This window comes from Dermacentor albipictus, chromosome 2 (assembly GCF_038994185.2).
Source record: "Dermacentor albipictus isolate Rhodes 1998 colony chromosome 2, USDA_Dalb.pri_finalv2, whole genome shotgun sequence".
In the NCBI taxonomy this organism is placed as follows: Eukaryota; Metazoa; Arthropoda; class Arachnida; order Ixodida; family Ixodidae; genus Dermacentor; species Dermacentor albipictus.
The window spans coordinates 131,118,838-131,142,210 of NC_091822.1; the positions used below are offsets into that span (position 1 = coordinate 131,118,838).

The 23,373-nt window shown below is 50.8% G+C and overlaps 2 protein-coding genes across 6 annotated transcripts in view; both read left to right on the forward strand.

The window, feature by feature from the left end:
- The window catches only part of Smr (nuclear receptor corepressor smrter), a 77,124-nt gene extending 65,779 nt beyond the window's left edge, over nt 1-11,345 (forward strand). For all 3 annotated transcript variants that reach the window (XM_065445008.1, XM_065445005.2, XM_065445006.1), the window contains one exon: nt 7,084-11,345. In XM_065445008.1, coding sequence (XP_065301080.1) covers nt 7,084-10,679 — 3,596 coding nt within the window. In that variant the 3' untranslated portion in view covers nt 10,680-11,345. The remainder of the gene's footprint in view (nt 1-7,083) is intronic.
- A 1,853-nt stretch (nt 11,346-13,198) lies between these two features.
- Nucleotides 13,199-23,373, forward strand: part of LOC135912547 (syntaxin-1A-like) — a 44,414-nt gene continuing 34,239 nt past the window's right edge. For 2 of the 3 annotated variants that reach the window (XM_065445009.1, XM_065445010.1), the window contains exon 1: nt 13,975-14,150. In XM_065445009.1, coding sequence (XP_065301081.1) covers nt 14,118-14,150 — 33 coding nt within the window. In that variant the 5' untranslated portion in view covers nt 13,975-14,117. Of the gene's footprint in view, nt 13,502-13,974; nt 14,151-23,373 lie in introns of those variants that run through there. The other variant, XM_065445011.1, reaches the window with a different exon arrangement.

Sequence of the window (23,373 nt, forward strand, 5' to 3'; positions counted from 1 at the left end):
CCTGCGCCAAAGCACCCAGTGAAGACACTAAAGCCAGCGAAGGCAACTACGTTCTTACTTAATTTTCTACTTTGACTTTTAATCGCGAAAACACAATGAGCCTCTTCTTCTTCTTCTTCTTCTTTTTTTTTTTTTTTGGTTCTCGCTCCCCTACTCGCGCGCTACCAGAGCCAGCCAGAGCGCACGCATTTTTCTATTGTTGCCCCGACCACCGCGCGGCGCACTTCGGTGCACGTTCGGTTTTCTCTGGCCGAGTGCATTTTCGCCTGGCAGAGCTTTCGACGCTTTCTAGCTAGCAGACGAGAAAAAGAAACAATGGTCGCTAGCCGCCATCACTGTGGGGACTCGACGGATTGCAGTGCGTTCGCTTGAGCGCAACCTCTCCAGAAAGTCTTGTCTCGCCGGTGTAGGATACCGAGCAGTATGCGCATGGTTCTTGGTGGACCAAGCGTCTCGTCTTTTCTTCGATATTCCTTTAATAGCCATATCAGTTGCCCAAAATAGGCATTCTATTGTGACCAACATACTTTGCGTTTTTTTTTTTTTTTTTTTTCATTACGGTGTCCCCGCCGCACGAAAGGAAAAAAGGAAGCATTGTTGTGGTGCAGCGAATTGTCGCATGGTGAAAGTGCTATTTCGTTACTTCTTTTGCGGAAAGTAATGGGCCATGGGACGCTTCAGCTGCCAGATACTCTTATTATAATATTGTGATAGCAATGATACGGACACTAGGCGCATTCCTGCCATCGCCGTCGCCCTCATGTTCCGCATAAAGCCCAAGTGCGATAACATCGTGACCCCGCGCTGCATGCTGTATGTGCGAGTGAAAGCGTGTGGGGGGAGGGGGGGGAATGGGTTAGCCGACGATAGTGGCTCACTTTGGCTCACAAAGTGAGGAGCAAGTGCGCCGCCTTCCGTCTCGCGCGTTACATTGGGGGGAGTGGATGAAATGGGGGCAGGATCTAGGATTCTGTTAATCTGTGATTGCGCAACATGTTTATTTGCCTTGTTTGACGCATTATGTACCGTGACGTTTTCTCAGATACGTAGATTTATTGGAGACTTATACGTATATTCAAATATCTTGTTGCGAGGTTTTGTGTGTACGTGCAGTGGCATTTTCAGTGGCACTTTTTTGCTCTTTATCAAGCTGTATCTTCGCATTTGTATATTCCATTGCATTTTCACATTTCTAATGTACGAGGGCTAGTCAAATGAAAGTGAGCCTACCCACGCCGCGAAATTATGGTTCTGTTCATTATCTGCAAGGCCTGCGCGTAGCACACAGGCATCTCTCATTTACAAAAGTGACACGCAGGTGTGAGGATAAATGTTCTTTAATCCTCTCATACACTGGGTTGAACATGATTGCGTGCTGGACTGATTGATTGCGTGCTGATTGCGTGCTGTGATGGACTCCCCAGAAGTGAAGTAGCGTAATGCCGTGATGTTTTTGACAGCTGAAGGTGTTTCCCAAAAAGAAATTAGTCACCGTATGACTGCCGTGTACATGGAACATTGCATTTTATTGGCCATTGTGAAGTGTTGGAACAAACGGTTCAAAGAAGGACGTGAAATTTGCAAAGACGATCCCAGACCGGGCCAAAGCCATCGTGCAATCACCCCTAACAAAATTGCAAAGGTTGATGAGCTGATGAAACAGGAATGGAGGATAAGCATCGATGAACTGGCAGAGCGTGTGAACATCAGTCACGGTTCGGTTCACGCCATAATTCATGAACATCTCGGTTATCGGCTCTTGTGTGCGCAATGGATGCGCAAGATTTTGAACCACTGCCAGAATACGGAGAAGATCAGCGCTGCCTTTACTCATCTGACCCGGTGTCACAATAAAGGTGACGATTTCTTGTCTGCAATTGTGATCGGAGACGAACCATCATGCCACTACTAAGAGCCTGAAACACAACGGCAAAACTTACAATGGAAACATTCAAATTCACCTTCTTCAAAGAAAGCAAAGGCCGTCATTTCCGCGAGAAAAGTGTTGTTGAATTTTATTTTTCGATCGTCAGGGGCCATTGCTGATAGAATCTGCTGAATCTTGAGAGACTATCACTTGTTTCCGATATTGTGAAACGCCGGATCGGCTGCGTGTCACAATCAAGAACAAACTACGTGGAAAATTGACGAATGGGGTCATCTTGTTCCACGACAATGCCCGTTCCCACGTCGCTGACGTGGTTAATACAAAACTGGCAATGTTCAAGCGGGAAACGCTGCAACATCCGCCATACAGCTCGGACCTGTCGCCTTGCGGCTTCCACATTTTGGGGCAACCGAAAAAACAGCTCAAGGGAACCAGATTCGTCTCGAACGATGTCGTGAAAGTCAGTTGCAGACGTTTTGAAGCAACAACCCAAGGAGCTTCATGAGACGGGAATTGCGCGACTCTTTAGTCAATGGAACAAATGTCTAAATGCTCATGGAGGCTACTTTTAATTAAAGTACCCCGTTTGTTATATATTCGCATTGGCTCACTTTCATTTGACTCGCCCTCGTATATTCTGCAGAACTACTGCTTTTTATACGTGGTCTCTGTTGCGACTTTCATTTCGGTGCAATTACTCACGATACACGACCGGTGAGAGCTGCTGCTGCGAAATACATTGGAACAAATGGCAGCGTCACAGAGATTTTTCACTGGCCGTTGCATATGTACAAGAATGTAAACAAGGATCTTGAATGACAAAGTGTCATTAACATATTTGTCCTCAACTTGTTCATTTCATGGCCGTTACATTTTTCATATCAGCGGCATGCACTTCTTTGCTGGCTTCGAAGTGACGTATTTCTAAAGTTCGTGTGATATTTTCTTTACTTATTAAATAGTTACGTTGGCCACAATTTTTGGCACATATGAGTATATTCTTTTATGAAGAAATACATATTTTACTTGTATTGACAGTGCATAGCGTTCGCCAATTCGTTTGCAGCATATTTGGCAATGGCAATGCAGTTATTATTCGTGTATTTGATCCCTAGGGAAATTGTTTAAGTGGAAGCTTTAGCTCGGGCCCAACTGCGACGCGGCCTATTCAGATACATGTAAAACGCAGAAAAGGTTTTCTGAGAAAACTCCTGAATCGGCTTTAATGAAATTTGTTGCATTTGAGAGAGTATGTTAAATGCTAGTGAATGTTGGAAGTGGAATTTCGATTTAGGGCCTGAGCTTTGTTTAAAATATTTTGAAAAATTCGAAAGTTCGAGTAAAATGGAAGCACGATGTTTAAATATTAATAGTTCTGCATCGAGAACAGATATCGCGGTTCTGTAAACGGCATCCATTACACCATTCAAAGCGGAGAAATTCGGTATGTCAATTTGTATCTTACGTGAATTGGTTATGTTATGTGCATAGGTTCTGCAAAAGCCGTATTTCTATAATACTTAATTTTTTTAGAGTCATGTGTAACATATCAATTTTGTCCACTTTAGATGTACTATTATGTGCAATTCACAGAATTGTGATATCAATTATCATTGCTGATTTACAGAGTTGTAAACCAAATTGTATCGTTTTCTGAAAATCTTCGCTTTTTGCCACTTCTTAATAAAATATTGATGGCCTAAATCGAAAATTCGAAACAAACAGTCACTAGAATGTAGGTTTTTCTTTTAAATGCAACAAACCTCGTCAAATTTGGTGCAGTGGTTGTCGAGAAAAACGAATTCTCCTTCTACATGTATTTAGATAGGCGCATCTGACCTAATGTGTCCTCTTAAGGAGGGGGTCCACCTGCAACGTGAGCCCCCCCCCCCGAACGAAATTTCTGGCTACGCTACTGCTTTAGGTGCAAGTGAAAGTGTGCGAGGGTGAGACAAGAAAGATGGCGGCTTAACGAGTGCCGCCTTCTCGCATGATCAAAGGGAAAGGAGAGAGGAGCAAGCTCGCAGTAACATACGTGAGGGGGTGGGGAGATGGGCAAGTTGGCGCAGGTCTTGGTTTCTAGTGTGCGTTTTGGCTCTGGCTGTGCCTAGTTGCAAGCGCAGCTGAGCACATAAGCAGCTGCACACCCTGCTTTAGAGGTAATAAAAGAGTGGGCGTGCTGATCGTGTGGCATCATGTAAGCTATCTTCCCGCGGTGGCGTAATCTCAGCTTTCGGTGACCCATTGGAGCGAGAGGTAGATGGAGCATTTGCTCCCCCATGCCGGAGCTTTTCACGATAGCCTTGTTCCAAGTGCTGGCGACGCTATCGGCATCTGGCTGTTTGGGAAAATGGCGAGCGAAAGCGTGGCTGGCTTCTCTTAGTTTGTACCGTCAATGTAAAGATGTTGTTGATGTGGTGCGAAACCATGTCATTCGTTGCCGACTCCCAAATTCATCGGAAAGAATCGTTTTCTTATTCGAAATTGCTTTTTTTCCCCTATTGTCTGATAATAAGTAAAATTCTGCGGCCTCTTTCTGTGTAAGCAAAATCGAGCAGTGACAGTACTTGCATAAAAGGTCGAATTTCAGTACAAGAAATTCGCTATAACTAAGCAAATTGCCGATCTTGTTGACTTCATTATACAGTAAAAGCTCGTTAATTCGAACTGCAAGGGGAAGCCGCTTCAGTTCGAATTAACGAAAGTTCAAACGAACGAAAGTGAAGGAGAACAACAACACACTGCGATTTGGAAGCACTAAGGCATGTCGGAAAGTGATGGCGTGTGCTGCGGGCACACGCCATCTTCAAAACGAAGCTCTGGGTCCGACTGTGCCATACCACTGATGTCCACCGAAACAAACGTTATCCGAGGCTTAACACCATCACAAAAAATTGCGACGGCCAATACCTCCTAAGCTGAAAACAGACGTGCACAACCGATAAAGACTGCCGAGACAAAGACGCTGAACATGTGAAGGTGGCGAAGGCCCCGATTCGTTGGTTCTTGATTGCAAGCGCAGCTGAGACGCACTTGATTCACTGTATTTTGGTGCTTGCTGCACCATCTGCCGCGCAACATTAGCAGTTCCACAAGATTTTCAAAGCCTCCGAGATTCGCAACTGGCAAGAAGTCTTGGAGATTACGTCGAACGGAGAGGTGGCAGCCGCCGCTGCCTTCTGGCCGGCCCCGCGTTGGTTAGATTTTTTCCGATTTTGCCTTCTCTCGCCATTCTCTCCGTTCCGGAGGCGACGCAGCCTTGTGTGTAGGCAGTAGGCGCGTTTCTCTGGTCGTGTGCCAGGCAAGCGTAGTTCGAATCATCTGTGGCAGAACCTTCTCGCGTTCGAATTAATGGGCTTTTTTATACATAGACTTCTGTGGAGCTTGGCTGGACCAAATTGTACAGTTCTAATTGTCCATAAATTCGAATTATTGAAGTTCGAATTAATGAGCTTTCACTGTATCGAGGTTTAACTTATCTGTAATGGCGACAGCTAGACGGCGTAAACTGTATGATGCGCACCGCTGTTTGCATTCCATTTGGGTGCCAATAGCATGTGCAGTTCCACTATACTGCGATACTACTTGCCCTATACTGCAATATTTTAGCTTCTGTTTTCTTTTAATTTTACTTTTCTCACTTTCAAATAAAAGAGAGCCACAGTAGAAATGAAAATATTGCAGTATAGGGCGGGCATCATCACAGTGCGGTCAAACCGGATGTGCTCGCCTGCCAGTAGTGATGGCTGGACAGCGTGCACTTTCAGTTTTGCTTCAGCCATGCGCTCCGCTGTTCCAGTTTCATTTGGCGCCGATGCTACATGTCCCTATTACATGAGGGACCAAAAGATGGCGCCACCATCCCAAGCCATATTAGACGCTGCCTGAGCATTTCTTTTGCATCCTCCATCTGTGCAACCCTCATTCTAGTGTGTCTGAGCAATACCGCTGCTATCACAACAGTTGCTCTCGCTGCACGGTTCCAGTCTTCATAGATGCTTTCATAGTTGTTTTCTTGCCTTCCTGGTTTTTTTCCCGATTGTGGAGGCGTTTTATATGTCATTGTCACAATAAAAGCCAGTTGAAGTTTACACATAGTGTGTCCCTTCTTCGTTCGACGTCCTGTCTTTGTGCGCGCTTAAGTCTCGTAAAATTCATAGATGCCAACTGCCTATGCAGAAGTGGTTGCCGCTAGCAGACAAGGCGCGAAAGGGACACCTTTAAGTTGTGTTTGCCCTCCTAATTGGTCAGGAACACCCATTGCTTCCGCAGTGCTGAAAGGCACTACTGAAAACAGTGCAGTGGCGGAGTATGCGAGTCCATGCGCAGGGTCCCATCAGTGTCTAAAAGGTCTTTTGGTGGCCAACTTGGCTTCAGTTTGCCGATCCATGCCAGTCACGTGAGAGCATGCCGAAAACACAGATCGCAGTATTGCGTATTTGTGGTGGCGCAGAGTGCACATACGTAATATATTTTTCTAGTGTCGATTCAAGCAAGAAGCCCACGGGTAATTAAAATGCGCAGCAGGGAGACACTTCGCTTACTTATCGGAGCCGCGCTGCTTGCATTTCTTTTGCATAAAACTGATCATAATTTTTTATGCATTAGTATTAGGAGTGTCAAAGCGGGAAAAATTGTTTAACGTGTGGGAAGTCAGTCACGTGGTAGAGGTCTGTGAGAAGAGAAGATGCGTGATCTGCGTCTTCGTCGTCTTGATCGCTCTGACAAAGATTGTGTTCATTCATGTACGGTTTGCTCCGTAACAGTATTTATATATATATAGTGCAACTGACAGAGCTCTGCTCTGGACCATCGCGTCAGTTGCACTTTGCTTCTCGAAGGGGCTGCACACGTGTCAAGTGAGCTCCTGAACATCGCAGTGCAATGTGGTGAACGCAGTTTAAATCGTGGACCCCAGACTTCGAAGGGGTGCAGCATAATGCAACGCATTTCTTTGCATTTACCTCTAAATTGTCGCTGTATTTTTTTTTTTTGTCTGGTAATGTCTACGTGTATGTTATAATGAATATCAGACATATAATGAAGGCATTTATGTGTCCAATGTGACTTTGTTGCGACTAGGTTCAGCTGTATGTAGGATCGGCCGCATCTGATGGAAGTTAACGCACTTTATGTTGCAACCTTGCTCTCGGGACCAACCACCGTGTTGTTGACCGCGCCCGTTTCCTCTTCAGTTTCAGGCTGGGAGAACGAGCGGCCGATACCCACGCGGCCGACGCTAGCCGTGTCGTCGGCGCCACACGCGGACGTGACTGGCAAGGCGCACGCGGAAATGAACAACGGCCTCGAGGCGTCCGCCGACTACGACAGCAGTGCGACCGTCAGTGCCGACGAGGGCCAGGGGGCGCCCGAGGCAGAAGGGTCGTCGTCGCGGCACCACCGGGCCGGTCCGCCCGACGCCAAGGAGGCCGGCCACGAGGGTGCCACCTGCATGCGGGACCTCATCTTCCAGGCCATCGAGATGACCCTGCAGTACTCGATGAAGCCCGGCCGCAACGGGCCGCCGACCAAGGAAGGCCCCTCGGAAGCCCCTCCGCCCTCCTCCTCCTCCACGGTCGCGCCGGAACCCGTGGCCCGGTCCTCGCCCTACCACCTGGCTGGCGCGCCCAACAGTCTGGTGCACGCCGAGGGCCTCGTGGCGCAGTTTCCTCACGTACCCCACGTGGCCGCTCCACCCCCCGTCGTCGCGGTGTCTCGGGACGACGAGTACGAGGTGCAGGACCTGAGCAAGAAGTCGTCGCGGGAGCCCAGTCCGCACCGGGAGCTCCGGCGGGAGAAGCTGCCGCCGGCGCCCTTCACCTACGCGTCGCAGCCGTACGTGCAAGTGGCCCAGCCGCCACCCGCGCACTCAAACCACCTGCGGAGGACGCCCGAGCCCCCGCCGCAGGTCATGTTTGCGCCGCGTTCGTACGGGCCGCCTCCGCCCGAGCGGCCGCCGCACCTGGTGGCACAGTCGCTGGCGCCGCGCAGCCTCACCAAGTCGGGCAAGAGTGCCGTTCCCCCGCCGCCCCCGCTGGTGGCGGCCAGCAAGCCGTCGCTGTCGCCCAAGCCGATGTTCAAGGACAGCAAGCCACCGTCCGGCTCCATCACCCAGGGGACGCCGTTGAACCAGCCCGCCACAGGCAGCTTCCCGCCGTCCCGCTACGAGGGCCTGCTGCGGCTGACGCCGCCGCAGGGCAAGGAGCCCTCCTCGGCCGCCGGTTCCATCACCCTGGGCACGCCCGTGCCTCACGACAGCGGCGCGCCCAAGAAGCAGAGGCCGTCTGAAGGGCCCGAGCCACGCGCCTACGACCCAGCCGAGCAGTACTACCGCGCCGCCGCCGCCGCTGCTGCTGCTGCCTCCCCGGGCGGATTCCAGGGCCCGTTCCAGCCGCCGTCGTCGACTTCCGGCGGCTACTCGTCGTCACCTGGTTTCCGGCCCAAGTACTCGAGCGAATCTCAGCTGAGCAGCAACCAGATCATGATAGACTTCAACACCTCGAAGCAGATGCAGATGCGCCGCGGCTCGTCCGGCGACGCCAGGGCCTCGCCGCAGGCGCGAGACTCGAGCCCTGCGCCGGCGCTGCACCCAGTCTACCAGGTGCCTGCGTACTATGGCGCACAGGGGGCGCCCCCGCCGCCGGTGTTCCTGCAGCACGCGCCCGCCGGTGCCGTGGAGCGGCCGCCACCGGCTGACACGTCGCCCGGCGGCTGGGCCAGCAAGCCCCTGGCGCTGCACCAGGGGGCGTCCGGCGGTACGCCACCTGCGACGGCAGCCACCTCCCGGCAGAACGTGATCCGCAGCGTGCCGTGGAGCACAGCGCCCAAGAGCGTCATCCAAGCGCCCAAAGCCGGCTCGCCGCGCGCCGAGCTCGAGAGCCCCGGCCGCCGGGTCCAGTCCCCGCGCGGCGGAGGCCAGCCGTACGCCGTCGTGTCGCCCTCGAGCCACGACCCGTTCACGACGCTGGTGAACGCCGCCGCCGCGCAGCCCAGTCTGGCCGTACCCAAGGAGGACCAGAAGCCCCGCGAGCGGCCCGCCGTCGAGGGCCTCGAGAAGTCGCTGCTCGAGATGCACCAGCGGCCGCGGCAGTTCGGCGGCGGCGGCGACATGCCACCGCCGCCGCCGGACTTTCGCGGAGAGGCCGAGCGGGCCGCCATGCGCGCCGCGGCCGAAGAGCAGCGCTTCCTCGACTCTCGGCGGGGTGCCGAACCGCCGCCAGACCTCCGGCAGACGCTGCGCCTCGCGCGGGACGCCTTCACACGAGACCAATTCGAGCGCGAGATGCGCCAACAGGTGTCCAAGGACCACCAGGCCAAGCCGTTCCTGAGCCGAACGCAGCAGGCCGAGCTGGACAACGAGGCGTCGCGCATCTTCTCGCAGTCCTTTCAGAAGGACAGCCCGAAGCCGCCGCCGCAGGGCATCACGGCCGCGAACCTCATCGACGCCATCATCACGCACCAGATCAACCAGAGCACGGAACCAAAGCAGAACCCGGCGGGCGCCATGGACACCATCCTGTCGCGGTACGGCGAGCCCAAGGGCGCGTCGCTGCCGCCGCGGCTCAAGGCGCTGCCCACGCGCGACGAGGTAGTCACCATCGAGGACGGGCCACCCGAGCGGGGGCCGCCGCGCATGGAGCCTGAGAAGGTCATCACGCTCAACCAGCACATCGCGGCTATCATCTCCAAGAACATCTGCAACCCGAACGATGGCGGCCCGCTGTATGGCCGCATGCCTGTCGAAGTGTCGCACACGGAGCGCATGTCGCACGGCGGTTACGCACCTGCGTCCGAACTCACGACGGCGCCTCCGCGGACGCCTCCGGAAGGAGGGGGCGCTGACAACGGCCACCCGCCGCCACAGACGTACCACAGCTGGAAGCTACGCAAGGCGCTGCAGTCCGAGAAGGAGGAGCGCAGTCTCATCCGGAACCCGCAGCAGCAGCAGCAGCAGCAGCAGCAGGGCCCGTACGTGGAGCCCATCTCTCCGCCCGGTCAGCCGGGGCCCCCCGAGTGGGCGACCGCCATGCCGCCCCGTTCGTCGGCTGACAGCGTCTCCTACCTGCGGCCCTCTCACCAGCAGCAGCAGCAGCAGCAACACGTGGGCCTGTCCGCGCTCGACTACGTCAAAAACCGCATTGTCGAGGTGATGCGCACCACGGACGAGCCTCCGGCGCACGGCAAGGGCGGCCGCCACGAACAGCACCAGCAGCAGCCTCCCGAGCGGCCGCTCAGCGAAGGCGGCCACCCTGGCCACCCGAGTCCATCGACGGGTCCGCCGCGGCCGGCGTCGGCCATCGAATCTGGCCACCCGGACTGGCGTGGCGGCAAGTTCCGTCCCCGGTCGGTGTCTCCCTCGGGCCCTCCTGGCCGACCCTCGCCGCACCACCACCACCAGCAGCAGCAGCAGCAGCACCACCACCTGCAACAGCAGCAGCAACAGCAGCAGCAGCAGCATCACCACCACCACGACGACGGGCGGCGCGGCGAGCTCGAGCCCGTCTCGCCGCCCCGCGACGGCCGCTTCTACTCGGCGGCGGCACCGCACCCGCCGCCCCCGCAGCCGTTTCCGACGACATACGCGTACCCGTTCTCCGCGCTCTCGGTGCGCTCCATGGCCGTGGCGCCCAGCAACCCGGTGGGAAGTGGCGGCGGCGGTGGGCCCTCGTCGCTGGCGACGGCCCCGGTCGTGCCGACCTCTTCCTCTTCCTCCTCTTCGGCCGCCGTGCCGGCCTCTTCTTCCTCGGTGCTGCTCTCGTCCCAGTACGAACCTCTGTCAGACGAGGACTGACACGTCGTGAACACACACGCGAGTGTTGTGCCGCTTGCCTCCACACGGACCGCTCACTGCCTCATCTTTCTCTCGGTTCTTCTCAGCTCAAGTTTGTTCCGTCACGACGATTCCCCGCCGCCGCCCCCGGGGGGGAACTTGTGTGTACAAAGGGGGAGAGAAAAAAAAAAAGTTTGTATACTGTTGTGGGCACACATTGCACGCGAACGCGCGCCGTCACTTTTTGGGGGGGGCTTCTAGAGACGCGCGCGAAGGCCGTTTCGCCCTGTGGGACACCAACGACGTCGAGTGGTGTGTGTGTGTGTGTGTGTGTGTGTATGGAGAGAAAGAACCTACCCGGGCACACGCGCACACACCCATCTTCTCTGTCCCCTTTCTCGCGTGTGCGCGCGCGCCCTCATGTACATTTGTCTCTTCTGTTCAGTGTTTCTCAATCCCGCGACCTTTTTTTTTTTCTTTTCATTTTCCTTTGCGTGGGCGAGAATTGTAAATAGGTTTCGGAGAATACAAGCCTCCTTGTGCGCGCGCTAAGGATATTTTAAGGAACGCGTTCATTCGCAGAACAGTTGCCGTGTGCAAGTGTTGCACATGCGAAGTGTAATTGTCTTGTTACCTCTGTTTCATATTTTTTTTTTCTGAGAGAAAAAAAGTACCTTTATCATGCGATATCGTGTGTGTCTGGAATCACTTTGTGGTTGTGCATCGGACATTGTTTCCATTGTCATTGCGGTTAAGGACATTTTAAATCAAATTGTTCTTTTTTTTTAGTTAGGATATATATTTTTCGTTAAACTGGTATGAAGGACTGCTTTGCAATTAATGTTTAAGTTGTGATCCTGCAGGAACAAAACAGAAGACGCTATTAAAACTGCCATCCGTTATGTTCACGGAAATTGTTGCTCGACACACGTACGATTCAATCTTTTGCTGCACCTCCGCGTTGTGCGTTTGAGTTCAACAGACAAATGATTGAGTCCTACCAAGCAACAGGAAATGCTGTAGAGCTTCGTTAATCTAATCAGCAATAATTGCAGTAGTGCCTTGACATAGTAGTAGTGCCTTGAGCAAAGCACCTCTTACGTAAACTGCTCTGTCATTAGCAGCTACGAAAGGACGTTTTGGAGCACCTGCGACTGAAAATGCTCAACAAAGGTTTGTAGCATGTTGTATGTAGTCTGCAGTGGTAATTGAAGGCTTTTTGAAGTGCCTTGTGGGTCGTACTCTGCAAAACAGCTTAGCTCCTCTATTGAAAGGCTGTTCTGCTCGAAGTCCTTCACCTCCCTACAACATGGCAGGTATTCCACGAGTTTCGTTCCCGTCAAGTTTTTCTTGTGGGCTTCGAATATCGAAGTGAAAATAAGGGGCTGAGCAACAACTACACGTATGGCAAGGTTGTGCTTTGTAGTTGTAATGTTTGAAGTGCAGGAAATTGTTTGCAGCGTCTATTTTGGTGTGTTGAGCAATTTTGAGAGCTGACTGCAGGGTGCGTTGCACACCATGGGCTTGCAGTTTAGCAAAGAAAGATCGGCAGTCTTGATTTTTAATAACATTCGCGGCGAGCATAGGATTCAGGAGGCCACGCTTGAGAATGTCGATAAATACAAGTATCTTGGAGTGAATAGAAATGCAGCGATTATGAAGAGTAGGGCACTGTGGAACTACCAATATGTACGAGGTGGTAGTACGAGGGATGTGGAAGGGGTAATGGTTCCGGGCCTGACTTTTGTCAATGCAGTCCTATGTATGAGAGCGCAGACCCGGGCACAGTTGGAAACTAGGCAACGTGGTGTGGGTAGGCTCGCTCTGGGAGCACATGGCAATACACCAAATCCTGGGGTGCCGGGGGACACCTGGAATGGTCGTCTTTCGAAGGCAGAGAGGATAGTAGATAGCATTTGAGGAGCGATTGAGAAAAATGGGGGAAATGCGGTGGGCTAGGAGGGTATTCAGTCACTTATATACGAAGGGTGTTGACACAAGGTAGAGGAAGCGAACTAGAAGACGGTCAAGCAGAGGGGGGACAGGTAAGGAATCGTCTTTGATGAAAAAGGTTGAGACAGAGAGGGGTATGTGGAAAACAGGTGCAAACCAAATCTGCATTAAAGACCTACAGGACGTTTAGGCAAGAAATACCCAAAGAAAGTACGATAATGAGCCAGATGCCAGGAGATACTTGTGCGGGGCGGGTGGAGAGGAGGAGGAAACTGCTCAACACTTGCTACTTTCTTGTAAACGACTTCACCCTGCAGTTGAGTGTAACGGGGAGCTATTCAAAGCTCCGAGTTGTAAGGACAGTCAAGGTAAAACAGACTTTGAACAGGTAGAAATAACTAAACGGAGGCTATCTGATTGGTGGGTTATATCAACGCAAAAGTAAGTAAATACATAGGTACGCATGCATAGAGTACCATTCAAGGCTAGGTAGCGCGCGCCGCCGCCGCCCGATTCAAAGGGTTTAGCCTCATTCATCCATCAATCTACCCATCCACTTAAAAAAAAAAGACATTCGGCAAAATAAGATTCTAAGTAGAGCTTGGTGGCGAAAAAAAAAAAAAAGCCACGTTTTCGAAGGGCCGAAGAGGCCGCCCAAGCATTCTTCCATGCACACGGAGGTTACTGCGCACGAGTTAAAATTAATTTAGAAAAGTTATAAGAGTAGGATATCAAGTCTTATATAATGCTGTAACGAATGGATCTCGGCCCCGGGTGCGCAGAAAGCGCGAGGTGGCGTATTTATACTGCACCGGGACCTTCGGCGCACTTTGCTCCAACAGACCGCGTAATCGTGTAATCTCCAAGTGACGCCAAGTGGACGTGCACAGGTAAGCAGCGGGTATTTCTCTAGTCGTAATGCAACGCTAGCGAGGTTTACGTGCGCAGTAGACGACGCTTTTCCGGCGCTGGCGACTATACCTCAACTTACGACATAACGAAGGCTGCCTTGATAAGATCTAGGTACGCGTTGGACCTTGCTCACCCTACGATGAGTGCAACATGCAACTGACGTGTCCGGAACGCATCAACGTCAATAAGGCCGGCCGTCAAGCTTCGGCATTCAAGCAATCCGAACTGTACGCATGCCACAAAGCGTTCGTATCAGCTAAATACCGAGTCACTGAGGGAACTCCGACAATAAATGACGAGTTAGCATTCGATCGAAAAAGAAAAATCTCTGCTGGCCAGTAAAAATGCACAACCAAAGGCGCCAAGCGCGCGTTGAAAGCACGTTGAACAGGTGGTGATGTGACGAAATGCTCCAATAATGACGTCACATCCTAAAGAGAGCCTGACTTCCTGTACGTAAGTAATGGTTGCCGTCTAGTGAGCGCTGGAGCGGAACGGCGGAACTCCGCTGAAAATGCGATATTTTCGGAGTTAAGGTTTAAAGTGCTGTGGATTATCCGAAGTGGAAGACAGCGCGGACAGCAACTATCGGTCATGATCAAAGACAGGATATCAGCTCTGAAAGCGGTACGACTCTCTTGATTGCTTTCGGATAGTGGGCGCCCTCCCCCATTGCTCGAGGGCACTTGTTGCTCGTCTCGCCCCGTTACGCGCTGTTTTTTTCTCTCCTTTCCGCGCAAGTGTGATACGCGGACGGTCATTCGCGAGAGATTTCGACGCGCGATTTGTACCGCGAGAGAACGCCATTCTTAGCAAGCGTATGAGTGGAGATGCTGTTTTCAGTGGCAGGTTCACCCGATTTGTGGGGAAAAAAAATTGAGCTCCATCCATCATCTCGGCCGCAGGGGATTCAGCGGTCTAGGGAGATCTTTTCGTACGTGTGCGTGCGTTTCTGCCCTTTCGCACTGGTCGAGCGTTGGCTCATTTTCAAGGTTTATTTAGGGCCAATTGTGGCGGCGGTGCCGACGCACGTAGGGCCACCGTTCACCGAGCCGTAGGCAATTGCGCGTCTTCGCTAGCGGCGCTTTTCAGTAGATTTGCCCACGTAGTTTGTTTCTTACTTCCTTTCTTTTTTTCTTTTTCCCCGTCGCGACCGCTCGAACGCATTACAGCTGGCCTGGGTGCCGCCGTATGGTCTTTGTGCTGGGCTTTTGCTCCGCCCCGTGCCACAGCGCCGTCGGTGGCTTCGCGCATGCTTTTGGTGGCCCGCTCGATTGCGCGCATTTTGAGCATGCTTTTGCGCTGAACCGCGTACGCGTACGGTTTCCGAGAAAAGCCAGATCGAACTTCCCTGTGCGTTGATGTCTCTGTTGGTGCATTTCTTCGAGACTCCCCTCAAAGTCTACTTTATTTTCGTTGTGTTATGTGCGTGCGTGCGCTTTGCGAATGTCTTCCGTCCTCCCTCGCGCGACTCCGCGCTGCCCTTTCTCTGTTGTACCTTGTTGGAAGTGCTGCTGTTCGCACTGACATTCTGCTTGCATCTGGCTCCTTCGAGCTGTAATCGATAACGAAACGAGCTTTGAAACGTACGTACATATACTCGTGTGTCATTTTTACCGGTTGCACGTACTGCGTGTGTAAAGGTTTTGCTTACGTACGATTCAACTTTGTACGCGTTCTTAAAGTGAATTAAGTTTCTTTCAATCTTCTCATCGTTTCAATATTCTCATCGGTATATATGCAACAAATGCTCTGCAGTCTGATATTACTCCTGTGCTATAAACTGGTGCCAGAACCGGCATATGAGAAATGCTAAAATGTAACCTCATTTATATTCAGTATACTCGATCCTGGGCCCCAGTACCTAGTTCCGATAATCATGGAACAAATATATGTATCTATTACGATGACAGACGGTTGAGCACAACGTTACGTTTATATTAAAAGAAACTAACCCACGAGACAAATTTGCACATTTCAGAATTTCACCGAATCCTAGAATTGGGTTTTGAAGTTTGAGACCTCAACGCTATAACACTAATTAATATAATAAACAAAATAGAAGCCATTCAGAACATTTCTGACCATTTTAATGTGAACTAGTACGCTTGAACGAATTCCTCAATTGGGACACGCTTCAGCTTCGTCGAAAAATGCGTGTTTCCGGACCAAATTGACCGCAGTTGCACAGCTTCTGTATTAATCCACCATCATACATATCGAAGACGAAGGACAATACGCCGCAAGAAGATTTACAATCATCATTCGTCGCTTCCACCATTCGGTCATGGAACTCGTTACCTAGCTGATGCGGTTGTTACGTACCGCTGATGCCCGTTCACTTCTAGAATCAGTGTTGTAATATTTGCATCTGTAGAATGTAATTTAGTTCTCATTCTTTTAACTAGGATAGTTACAGTACTCGATCCCTTTATTAGCTGCAATTTTTTTTCAACCTTCCTAATTCCACGGTTTGTTTTTGTGTGTGCTTTTTATGGTACTATTTGTGTGTGTGTATATATACTCGCCATGTTTCCCAATGCCATTCAGAGCTTTTGGCTTTACTGTACGGTACGACGTATACCGTGTAGGCTCGTTAAATGCCGCACTTTTCAGAATTTGTCGAGGTGCGGCCCTTACACGGGACCGAACGTGGCGGCGGATGTGCCATTGCATCAGAGGTCAAGACGCAGCTCTCGCCATCTAGTAGCTGTACGCGGAAGTACACAACGCGCGAAAATTTGCCGATGCGCACGCGCGGCTGCGGGGCACCGAAGGCTAGCTATGGCTTCTCCGTTGGAATCTTTTTTTTTTTTAGCACTTTGGGCTGCCAAGTTGGGGGTGCGGCCCTTACACGAAACTGTCCAGGACTTGTGCTTATCTTTTATATCGTGCAGTACACCTCCCCTACAATGCCCTCGAAGCGAGTGCTATAGACCGTTTCATCGGGCGAGGAGGATAGGGCGCGCGGAGAGCCTTTCCTCCTCTCTGGCTTGGGCGATCCGGTGCGGCGCTGCTTGAAAGTATTGCTGTCGCGTGCTGCGGAACGATTTGGAGATGTTTTAGATGGTACTTTGTGAAATTTAAGCCATGTCCGTTCATATGAGGTTGTCAGGGAAGCCTTTCGGTGCATCTTTAACTACAGTACGCGGAAATATCTCTTGGGGGCGCAAACACAAGATGCGCATTGTCAGCCGCGGTGCGTCTATGAGTTGTGAACTCTTTTGCATATGACGGTTTTAATTCAACGAAGAGAAACGGCGTCTCTGTATTACTAGCATGAAATTGTGAATCTGCTCATTTTCTGATCCCTTGGCATAGGGACTAAAACATAAGAGCGCATGCTCGTGCACGGCCAACCTAAGGCAACCACGAGATATCTAAGCGGCAGGCGCTATCAAATATTCGTAATGCACCAGCATCGTTCTCGCGCGTTTCAAGTCAAGCAGGCTTCAAATTACCATATGTCTACGCTAGCCTTCCTGCATGAGGCCGATGGCGCTGCTCTCAACACAGTGATCACTGCGGTTGGTGAACCGGCACGATACATATGTAAGCTGTGCGCTTCGGCATTGCCTTTTTGGCCTGCATACAGCCATAATATATGAGAGGGATCGCATAAAAAGAATGCGATGCCTATTTTTGAGGACAAGATTTCCGTAATACGTGGGAGTGCGTCGTAGAGAACGGAACGAGCACAATTAACCGAAAAAAAAAAATTCGGTTATCATCCTCTTTCTCAAAGAAGCAAGAGAAAACGGGCTAACGCCGCAATAGGACCTCGCATAGTCACGCCGCACAGCGTTTATAAATATATAACCGCTGATGCCGTATGCTTGGACCATGCGGTATATAGAACAAATATATATGTAGTCCAGCACCTACCACTGCTTAGGACGCTCGCGCAGTTCGTAAACAGTCCCTTTTCTGGACATGCTTAATTCAGACTGTAAGGTATGCTGGTATTACTTGCCAAAACTATTTTATTCAGGGCCGGAAACCTTATCCATCGAAGCAAGTAGTCACGCAATGTAACCTGCAGCGAACAGTTTGAACGCTTGTAAAAGTATAACATCACAGCTCCTATCGTAGCAAACGCTGTTACGATCATCGCGTATGTTTCATGGCTCCTAAACCGCAGCTAAGAAATAGAGGATAATACTACAATAAGGTCACATTAGTGATTGGAACATTCAGAAATACACAATTGATCTCCGAGGCTGATTGTAGGCTCAAATATGGGCGCGCACACCGCGCTGCATGCTCCGTCCACCTCAACGCCAGCAGAAATTCCGACTATGACGCCTTAAACCACTTCAGCACGTCTCACAGAACCGTTTACCGCGTAGAAGACGCACGTCATACTAAACAAACCGCACGACCACGAAAACAAACGCCATAACCTACCGCCGAGCGTATTGGCCTCGAGCTCCACCACTGGAAAAGCTGGCGCCACCGTCGGCGTGACGTGCTAGGAGGGATCACGTGGACATAGCGGCCGCGTCGGCTGCTTCGGGCGCGCCGAAGCGAGCTGAAAACGAGTTTAAATTCCCTCGTACGCTGCGGTTTTCATTTAGTGGCGAAATTTTCCCGCTTCGAGTGTCTCCTTTACAACGCTTGAAAGCACTACAATATGTAGTGGCTGCGTTTGAAGGCGCGCGACATGGTAGGCTACTGCTCGGTGCCGCAGGGCCGGACGCACGTAACGGAGGCCGGTGTCAGCCTTATTCACACATAGCCGCAGGACAAGAAGCTGTGTGAAGCTTGGCTCGCGAAACATAAAACCGGCAAACAGTCATCGGCTACAACTCTGGTATGCAGCAAGCACAGACGCGAGGAAGATTTCTGCTACGGCGCCCGGTCTGCGATGTTCTGAAAACGCGCACTGAGACGCACGCCCGAGTCCCCTGCCCGACTAATGTCATGACGGTTTGGTCTATGAACTTGTCGATACTATAGATACTGGCAAGTTCAGTGGAGTGGAAAGGTAGCGGTAAGAAGCACATTTAAAGAAAGCATGGCATATGGTCATGTTTGTGTTATGAATTAATGCACTGGATTACAAAAAAGGAGCAGCGGGAAATTGCGCGCTGAGAACGCCGATAAACATACAGTGCGACGCAACTCGAGAAATAGTATCGAAAGGTCAAAGAATTTTGAAGAAAAAAAAGATTGTATCCTCGCGACGGCACATCAGTCCCCGTAGGCGTCGAAGTCTCTACAATGAAATTATTTTTGAACAGCTCTGATAGCGCCCACGCAACAATGGTTGCTTGTATACTGTCAAATGCTCATATTCTGCGGCCTGAAGCTCATGGCACGGTGCGAAAACGCGCGCGCGGAGAAAGCGAAACAGTGCGCGGACAAGCATGCAGACGCGCAGTCGGTCGCTGCGAATCTACGCGATCGCTGCATTGAGGCTTCATTCTATTACGCTCCATTTAGTTATACAAACACTATAAGAACATATTTCACATAGTTTGCTCTCAGCGTTTACCTACCTTTCACGCAAGTAGCCGGTTCGGCAGACTCCATCGTGGCGACCTCGCGCAGTGGCGTTCACTGTACGTATTCGGTAAAGAGATAGCGACTGTAAACGATTGTGTGCTTTCAGTTGGCCCAAGATTATTATTTAGACAGTAAGAAACTTCTCTTGTTGCGAAAGTACTTACAGAAATGTCCGGGAAAGCTCGCGCGTGGTGTTTTCAGTGAGCTCTGACAGCAAAACCTATGAGGAGCGCGCCACGTGATCCCTCATACTACGCCAGCGAGGCGCTTCCGATAGAGGGCGACTCCGTAACTCCTCGCCGCCAATACCTGCCATGCAAAAGACCGCTTTCACCCAAGCCAGTATGGCGCTGCTCATAGGCGGCGCCACTGCGTTCACAATATGGCGGCGCCTACGAAAAAACGGTCTATATGTTCATATGAATAAATATAATTCAGTTGAACTTCGATATAACGAACTTTGTATAACAGAATTCTCGATAGAAAGAAATATTTAGCTGATTATATATAAGTTATATAATCAGCTAAATTTTAAATAAAAAAGTTTAGTTCCTTCTAAAGTCTAAACATAGAGGTCTAAATGCGATAAGATCCCATCGCGTCCTCCGCACCGTATGCCGTGGGTGCGAGGGTGAGCCGAGGATAGTGGCTTCGGGCTTGATGCGGGGGAGGGGGGCGTAGGTGGGCGTCTCCTCCTCTCGCCCAGGCACGGCTGCGCGTGGCGGTCTGCGCTCTATCTCGGAAGTAATCTGCGCTGGGTGCAAATGCTGGGTGGCCGCGATGGCCGTGACCTTATGTGCGCTGTCTCCCCCTGCTTTTGGTGCTGGGAGTCGCGTAATCTCGAGTTTCAGGGATGCGTAATTGAAGCGAGAGGCAAACGAGCCATTCGCTCCCCTCTGCCTGCGGTTTTCGTGATAGCGCCGTCCTACTGGCGGGCGACACGATCAGCCACGGAGACGGAATGGACGCGAAGGCGTCAAATGCTTCAGTTCGTACCGCCGGTGTGAAGATATTGTCAATGTACATACACGGCCTGAAATCGTATTTTGGTTGCCGGCTTTCAAATTCAATAATTAGAATGATTTCCTTTCTCATTCAGATCTGTTTTCCAACTGCCTGATAAATAGTAAAATTTCGCGGCCCCTCCCGGTTAAGAAAAATGCGTCGGCGACTGTACTTGCTCGCATAAAAGGTGAAATTTCAACATACTGAAATTTCAGTAGAGTGAACTCTGGTTAAGACGAACTCGTTAAGCCGAATTCTTGCATATAACGAACAACATAGGGATGTTTCGTTTTCGATAGACTCGATGCAAAAAAAAAAAAAGTCCGCTTAAGACAAACAGCCTCAGACGTTCTCCTCGGTTAAGACGAACATTCGGAGTGACCGCCACCCCTACCGATCCTGTAGGCTATAGGGTCCTCAATACGTCGCGCCCAGGGGCGCGCGCATCGAAGCACCCTACTGGTGGCCTGCGGACATCGCCCGTGGACAGATGCGAAAACAAGAGGAGGAAACAAATAGTCAGTGACGTTTCACTTCGTGAACGCAGGTGACGCGCAAGCATATGGGTGCTATAGCGCGCACGAAGCTATCGGCCCTCGGTGCGCCTGGACTTACCGCATCGCTGATCGTATTCAAGACTGCTTGCGCGGCCACGCCATACGCAGCAGCAGCCGGAGCTGAACGCCCTTTTCATTCGCTTACTAACCAAATTGACAAGCACGTGTCAGCGCGCACAGGCAAACATGAGCACATCAGACTCGATGACCGCGGACGATCGCTGTCAAAATGCTCGCGTGAGGAAACGCGGCAGCAGCAGTGAGCGAAGTGACCTTCGCGATGTCTATCGCTTCAGCGCAAACTGAGCGACTCTAACAAAGCGCACGCAAAGCTACGAGCCGTCGGCCCACCTAGACTGTGCCCTCAAAGACGATCGCTTTCAAGAAAAGACCGCGCGCGGCCAAAGTACAACACCGCCCCTCCCTTCCCTCCCTGGTGCCATGCGCGCGACCGAAGGCGGCGCGCTTCCCGACCCCCACTTCCTCCTTTGCGCACGCTGAGCCGCCATCGTAAGCTCACCGTCGCAGACTTTCGCGCGCACAGCGTACGGCGCGCGAGGACGATGTTATCACGACACGAAGCCGGTACGTCCGTGTCGCGTACAAAACCTGTAGCAATTGCCAGAGGAGGTCAACCCAGCGCGCCTCTGCCTACCTTCCTCCTCCGCGACGCTTCGCCTCGTTCCTCCTTCTCTACTTCGTTCAACGTCACCTAGACTTTCCTCTAGGTTGCGTTGCTTAGCCGCGCGCTCAGTGCCAACCTGCACCGATGACCTGTGAGGCGGCAAATGCCTGCTTAAGTCCCCAGTGCATAGGTGCCGACTACGGGGGGTTCCGGTGCCCGAGCCCCCTCCGAAGTTTCCCGAGGGGTGGGGGAGGGGAGGGGGAGGCTCAGTCCCCCTCCCCGCCCGGCACTGCTGTTTTAAATTTGCACTGTAAACATCATGCACATACACAATATATTTGAATATGTACACAGGACAAATTTCCGTATATTTTTGAAATAGAAGGAGGTAGCCAATTAACAATTATTTCTAAGGGTATGGATAACCTATGCATAGAGAATGAATTTGTTGCTGTATGTTCACCTCTCTCCAAATTGCTTTGCATGCTTTTTTGACCCTGGAAAAAGACTTTCAGTCACCCCTTTGGCTGAACCTTTTATCAACAGCGTGTGAAATGCATGTGAATATGTGTCACACTATTGCTTCTCTTTCCAGTAAACAATGCTAACGACTCATGAAAAAATATTTCTAATAATTTATTACATTTATTAAGGATAGAAACATTGTTACTTGTATGTAGACGTCATAAATATATATAGGGTGTCCCAATGAAATATCATTCATTAAGATGTACAAAAAAGAGCAATGCGTTACTTGAAAAAAATCTAGTGCATATTGTTTCCAGTACAGTGGAGTAGCTGCAAGTAATTTTTTCATTACTGAGGTTTAATTAGGTCATTGTAATTAATTATCTATCTCAAGACATACTATCCTAATTATCAAAGTGTCAATGAGGCATTTGTAGGCACAGCCAAGGGACATCTAACTATGGTAGTTTTAGTGACATACTAATTGCGCACTAATTTTTTACGATTGATAAATAAACCTTGTGAAATATGGAGAATACCATGTGACCACGCTCGCACCCGCATCATAAAGCAGTGCCCTTGAACAGGCTCCGTCAGGGTTAGCCAGAACAAAATAAAAGAAATAAAGAAAAACATAGTGATCAAGCTAGTGCCTTATCTGCTGCCCCCCGGCCGAATTAACACGTTGCGTTTGGTGTTAGTTGGAAGCGAGCTGTTGTAGCTGTTGCCTTAGCTTGGATAAAGTGCAAGGATGGTTTGTTTTTTGCCATAAAATCTGTCGCCACAACAGCGAATTGGCAACGTCGGTACGAATGTTTAAAGGTGCGTTTTGTTTCATCCCAGTCGACATGTCTTTTTGTAATGAGCTGAAGGAAAACATGATCCTTGCCTTCGTAGCTGCAAATGGCAGCAAGAGGAAGGCCGCAAATATATATCGGTCATAGAAGTGTGGGGCTAGACCAAACACATCGGCTATCATAAGAAATTATGAAAACTTGAGACGAACCGGCAGCATCAAGAAACAGCGGCGGAGGATTCTAACATTGAGAGCTAGCCTACGCACGGATGTTCTACTATTTATGGCTTCAAACCCTCTTTCTAGCATGTGGGACGTGTTCGCCCAGGTACCAATTTCCAAGTCATCAGTTTGAAGGATTCTAAATGACGGCCTTTCACCCGTACCACCTTGACCAACACCAATGTTTGGAAGATAGGGACCTGTAAAATCGCCTAGATCTCTTGAATTGGGTCCTCACAAATGCGGGTGCATCACCGGACTTTTTGAGCAACATCATGTGCAGAGATGAAACCAATTTTCACAGAAACGCTGACGTAAATTTGCATGATTCACACTATTCAAGTGTTTCCATTCCACACTGGGCAAAGTGCTATCGGCACAAGTACCAGTGGTCATTCAATGTGTGGTGCGGAATTTACGCCGGTGCTGTAATCATCCCATCTTCTTCGATCACACACTCACTGGACAGCGTTACGTTACCAAAGTCCCCCTACCCTGTCTTCCACTTCTATGGCATCAACAAGATGGGGCATCCACACACAGCAGTAGCCGAGCACGCAACTGACTGGATGCTGCTTTTTATGCGCTATAGATTAAAAGGCATGGGCCTGTAAATTGGCCGGCTAGGTCAGCTGACCTGTTCCCACTTGATTTCCTTCTTTGGGGTTA